The sequence below is a fragment of the Eptesicus fuscus genome, chromosome 11 (assembly GCF_027574615.1).
Source record: "Eptesicus fuscus isolate TK198812 chromosome 11, DD_ASM_mEF_20220401, whole genome shotgun sequence".
NCBI lineage: Eukaryota > Metazoa > Chordata > Mammalia > Chiroptera > Vespertilionidae > Eptesicus > Eptesicus fuscus.
The window spans coordinates 81,318,551-81,324,550 of record NC_072483.1 but is presented as its reverse complement, the minus strand read 5'-3'; the positions used below and the strand labels follow the sequence as shown (position 1 = coordinate 81,324,550).

The following is a 6,000-nucleotide window of genomic DNA, read 5'->3' as shown; positions in this document are numbered from 1 at the left end:
CTTACACACAGGGACTCGATGAATGGGACCATTCTATCTAGAACCACCTATGTAAAGACCTGGTAATAAAATGGAAAGCATTGATCTGAATACTAGGAAATAGTAAAGGGCACTGGTAATCTGAGGTATCTTCCACTTCTAGGACTTGCTGCTGAGTCAGTTCTATCCAGTCACTGTGCTGAGCCACTGAGGGAACCACGGGGGGGGGGGGGGGGGGGGGGTGAACCTGCCAGGAGGGAATGAGCACCAGTGCGAAGGAGCACGCGTGAACACTGCAGCACGGCCCACCGCAGGGGAACGTGTCTGACCGGAAAAGGGAGTGCCCCCAGCCCCCATCTGTTATTTTTAAAATCTTCTTTAGGAAAAGGGGGAGGGGTGATCAAAGAGGAAACCAAGATAGAAAACACCAGGCTCCCCACCTGCCTGCAGACACACAGACACGCTCAGTTAGGGGAGGTAAAAGGAGAAGATGCATTATTGGTACTTGTAGCTGTGGCACCTGTTACTGTGAAGCCTGTAGGAGGCGCTATAGAGCTGTGGCTGGGCTGCAGGTCCTTAGGAATGCCACTGTGAGAACTCAGCTGGTGGCCGAAGGCTGCGCTGAACTGAGGGAGCTGCTGCTTGGGAGAGGTGGAGGCCATTAGCTCAGCGGAGGGCCCCATGCCACTGAAGCTGGTCTGCGGCAACCCCGGGAGCACGCTGGAGCTGCTGGGGGTCGCGGTGGCGAAGGCAGGCTGTGTGGTCTCTGAGTTCGAAGTGGTGGGTGGCGTGGACAGGGAAGTGGAAAGAAGATGTCCATCCGCGTCGAGAAGGTTGCTAAATGGAGAGTGATCCCCAAGGTTGACGGGGAGATTGCCCCAGTGAGTTCTGGGGTTCACGACTCCTCCAAGTGGCACCTCAAGTTGGGTTGGGAGCAAGTGCTGTGCCATGATGGGCATCTCTGCTGAAAAGGTAGCTGCCATATTATCACCAGAGAAAGATGCTGCGTGGGGAGAGGTGATATGGTCACTGTAGGGAGACGGCACGTGCTCACTGTCGTAATGGCTTCCGTGGGGCGAGGAGTGCGAATGGTCACTGCTGTATTGCTGTCGTGAGGTGATTAGGTCGTCTGCCTTGCTCAGCAGCTGGGCAGGGTGTGGCCTCTGGGAGGCATGGCTGCCGTCGTGAAGTCCATGGAACTGTCCTGGGAAGGCTCTCTCCCCAAGTGCACTCTGGCTGATCAGAGTGGCAGAAGTAAGGCCAACGCTGGCTGGGGCAGAGAACTGCCCCTGGATCTGCCCTGCCAGGGGTGTGGGTGGGTTAGACAAGGTAGCAGAGCGGAGCAGGTTCTCATCCAGCTCTAGACTAGAAAAATTATCATGGACTATGCGCCCATTCAACAGCTCCCCCAGGTCCGTGTTCACTTCTCGGCTCAAGGACTGAATTCCTGGCGCTCCAGTACCTGCAGCGAACACTCCTATTCCTCTCTCCGACAACTCCTGGCCTGGCACGCCGTCTGACTGGGTGAGCACCCCAATGGTACTCAGGCACTCGAGAGAAGTTACAGCCTGCAAGGCCCGTTCAAGCTCCTCGGCCTCTTCGGTCGTTGGGAGGAGGTCTCCATTCTTTCCTAAGTAAACAAAAGTCATGGCGCATCAGCAGAGCTTTCACAGCTCCCACACCACCAACACCGTCCATCTGAATGATCCCTGACAGTGGCGACCCAAGAGAGGCCCTGCTGAGAAGAGAGGTTTGCAAGGACTGGACTAGAAGGAAAACGAAACATTAACCTGCAGGACAGGTCTGCAATGCCAAGCTGTCCTGGGGCTGGTAGCACACCTTCAGTTTATTTATAAATAAACCCTCTTATCTAAGTGTTAGGAAGGAGCTCTACTGTAGACTCTTCCTGCTGGAGGGGCAGCTGTGGAAGACCAGGACATAGGAAGTCCCTGCGTGGTTTAGCACAGCACCGGGCTCTCGGCGCATCTCACAAGCTAACTTTTATAAGGCTTCCGCACTGCTTTCTAATACTTCCCTCTCATCCTTCCTTCTTTTTCCATTTCTAACTAATGTTTGCAATATGGAAGCTGATGGGCCTACCCTGATTTTATTATCAATATTTTAAAAATATTTATGGTTAGAAGCTTGATTAATTCACTACAAAAACATCCAGCTTTTAATAGTTAAAGAAACAGTCTAAGAGTGTAAAAGATTTCCCATGAAAGCACCAGATAATTGGTGGGATTAAGCAAACTGCTTTGGAAAAGTACATTTCAACGAAAGTACAGGGTAGAGTATTAAAATCAGCACAAGTTCTAAATGCCTTCAATAAACTCAAGTTTGAAACGTCTTTGCTCAAAAATAAACTCAAGCCTGGCCAGTATGGCTCAGTGGTTGAGTGTTGACCTATGAACCAGATCACAGTTCGATTCCCGGTCAAGGCACATGCCTGGGGGGCAAAGGGGGGGGGGCAAGTGGCATCCGATCGATGATTCTCTTTCATCATTGATGTTTCTAGCTCTCTCTCCTTCTCCCTTCCACTCTCGAAGTCAATAACAACATATTTAAAATAAATAAACGCAAGTAAAATTACTCATTTTAAAGGAGTGAAGTTTTAACATGGCTATTGAACTATCCACCTACTAAGTCTATATGGGGTTGAACAAATTACACAATCCTTACTTTCTGAAAAGGAGAAAAGGGAAACTAGCTTATGCAGCTTCGTATTCTCTATCTACAGTAGAAGATATTCTATGTGAGAAGGAATATTTCAAACACATCTCAAAAAACTATTTCCCTTTTTAAGAACTCATTTTAAAACTCACTTTTCTTTTTTTTCTTCTAAATATATTTTTATTGATTTTAGAGAAGAAGGGAGAGGGGGAGAGAGATAGAAACATCAATGATGAGAGAGAATCATTGATTGGCTGCCTCCTACACATCCCTTACTGGGGATCGAGCCTGCAACCCAGGCATGTGTCCTTGACTAGAATCGAACCTGGGACCCTTCAGTCTGCAGGCTGACACTCTATCCACTGAGCCAAACCAGCGAGGGCTAAAACTCACTTTTCTTGACTAACAATATTGACCATACCTTCAAAAAAATCAAAATCCTGTAGGTCATCAGGCAGCCGTGGCAGGACGTCTGAGAAGTCCTCCTGGTTCAATTCCAAGTCGTGTGGAATGTCAGTGATCTCATTGGCAATGTCGTCCGGCAGCTCATCGGCACTCAGCTCTGGCGTGGACGGGCTCCTGGAGAAGAGGACACGGCTGCCCCACCACTCCCCTTTACCTTCACACCGGGCCCCAAGACAGGGTCCTCAAACAAGAAATCGGGAAATCCTAGCTCAAAATGTCTCCCTCCTACTTTAAGAGAGGGAAATTTGAAAGCAAACAGACCTCACCATATATACTAGTCATCACATATTTCTACAACCTTTACTCATGTATTGAGATAACCATTTCAAAATAATATTTTTTACTTCAAATTAGTAGAATGAATTACAGTTTGGTATATCAAGTGTGTCAATAATTTTTTATAGGATTTCAAATCTGGTCAACATAATATTTAAAAATGAAATAAACAGATAAGACTCAAATGCTTAGTTGAAATAAAAGCCTCATTCATCTGGTCAAATGCTTACCCCTGCCAAAACTAATAATGCATCAAATTTTTGATGGAATACTTCTGCTGGGACATATATGGAATTTCTATAGAATAGTAAAGTCTGAGAGTAGACAATTAAATCCTCAATTTCAACATCTGCTCTCTTTGTTTTAAACAAAAGCTTTATTTCAGATACAACCCCATCAGATATTTGGTCAAAATTGTGCTGAAAACTAAAAAGTTTAGGCTGATGCACCAAATGGTGTATTTGTAGCCTAGCCCCAGCACTAGAGAAGTAAATGAACCGAGGTGTCCTGAGAACAATCGGAACCCGTGAACTCGGGCACGTCACTGACCGGATCTGAGAGGCCTCCACTGGCAGTGAGACGCTGGTGGGCATGCTGAGGTTCCCTTGGGGTACTGCAGGGGGAATGGGCTTTTGGGGTCGACGAGGTCCACGCCTTCGCTTCTTCTTGTGTTTTTTGGTGAGTGCCGGAGGCTTGGTTTTTTTCCTGGGTTTCCTCTGCTGCTGGTGCTGAGCTTTCCGGGAGCTGTCTCCTCTCAAGAAATTATCCTTGGAAATGAATAGAGGAGCATTTTTAAACAGATTATTTGGGGAAAATCTAACAGCTACCTAAAAAAAACTTACGTCTTTTAATATTTTACATAATGCCTAAAACACACTCTATACCTAAAATTATGTATAATAAACAAATGAATTAAAAACCTCCTTTTTAATATAATGCAAATCAATTCAACTTGTACATATCATTCTTCCACATTTAAAGACATTGTGATGGGTGCTGTAGCATAAAATATTTTAAAATTTAATTTGCAGTTTCAAAGGACTTACTCTGCCATGGTAAAAACACGCATACATAAATACAGTAGAGAAAATTGGGCAATAGTGACATAAACACCTTCTCTGGGAAAATGAAAGAAAAATCAATTACTTTCAGTTTTGTGGGATTAAAAGACAAGTAAAAATTTTAAGTCCTTGGGGTTGAGGGGAAGACCTTCCTAGACTTAAGAAAATAGCAGAAACCAGTCAAAAAGAACAGTAAATAATTGTGTTTGACTGGTACTTGGGGCATAATGGAGGATGAAGTACAGAAGTAAGCTATAAAGAAGTTTGGTACCAGATCATGTATGACTTTGAATACCCTACTAAAGATTTTAAACTTATTTTATAGGCAAAGGGGAATGATTTTTGATGAGAGAAGTAGCATGACTTGACAAATGTTTTAAAAGAATTAATACCCTGGTAGCAATGTGAAGGGACAGCAAGAGTTCCAATCAGAGGGCTATCTCACCAGTCAACACAGGATAGACAGCTAAGGGCAGAGTGAGAGGGATGGAACAGCAAGGGCCCCAGAGACAGAAGTCTCATGAGTTGACAGCTCCTTAGATGTGGTGAGGATGGAGGGATTATAAAACTCTAAAATGCCTCTAGGGTTTCTAGTCTGGTTGACTGTTGGACAATGATACCATCAGCTGGGACAGAGGACACAGCAGAATAAACAGATTCAGAAGGAAAGTTAAGGAATTCAGTTTGGTGCGTGCACAGTTTGAGGTATGAGATGTCCAGGAGGTGGGAGAAGGAGAAAGCTGTCTCTGGGGCACAGAAATAAAGAAAGAGATGGCTACCTAGACCTGGAAATCATGACACAGTGAAAGTCCTTCAGGTAACCGACATGGGCCAGGGAGGCCAGGTTAAGAGAGGGGAAATGGGGACACAGCTTTATAAAACTGCAGCGATTGGGTGAGTAGGCAAAGGAAGAAGAACTGAAACTGATGTCATAACTAGCTGTTTTTAGCTGGCACCCTTAAATGTGAATACCTTATTTCATCCACTTCAAGATGCACATTTTAGTATCACTGCAATTGGGGAGCATTTTACAATAATGCCATCTTATAATTGATGTCAGCCCGGTGATGGTCATTACAGTCGGCATTGCCTACAACCTGTGCAAAGTTGGTCACAGCTCTTGGTACCGCCATTGTTTGAATTAACGTAAATGCATTGCTGGTTTTACATGTAGAGGAAAAACTATTGTGTATACAGAAAAACACAAAAGAGCAGCAGGGTATAAAATTGTTATTAGTGAAGCAAAAACATTCAGTATTGAAGAACTGACCACAATTCCTTTTTTTTTTTTTTGCAAAGCAAAATCCCAATGAGAAAGGAAAATAACCACAAAGGAGAGGAAGCTGGATTATAGTTGATATAAGTAGAAAATACTACCTTTCACAGGTCAAATAATTCAGCTGAAAGCAAGAATGATATAGAATCTATGTCTAACAAACCTGTAAGTGATAAGAAATGCACTGTGCAGCATTTTTTCTTCCCTGGTGGTACATACAAAAAGTGGTTTTTACAACCAATGTCGCCTTTGATTTGATGAGTTCAGCAG

The 6,000-nt window shown here is 44.6% G+C and overlaps 1 protein-coding gene across 1 annotated transcript in view; it reads right to left on the bottom strand.

The window, feature by feature from the left end:
- Positions 1 to 231: 231 nt before the first annotated feature.
- INO80D (INO80 complex subunit D) overlaps positions 232 to 6,000 on the bottom strand; it is a 50,044-nt gene continuing 44,275 nt past the window's right edge. Inside the window, exons 10-12 of the mRNA XM_054722752.1 lie at positions 3,943 to 4,160; positions 3,074 to 3,231; positions 232 to 1,609 (exon numbers count right to left, since the gene is read on the bottom strand). Coding sequence (XP_054578727.1) covers positions 444 to 1,609; positions 3,074 to 3,231; positions 3,943 to 4,160 — 1,542 coding nt within the window. The 3' untranslated portion in view covers positions 232 to 443. The remainder of the gene's footprint in view (positions 1,610 to 3,073; positions 3,232 to 3,942; positions 4,161 to 6,000) is intronic.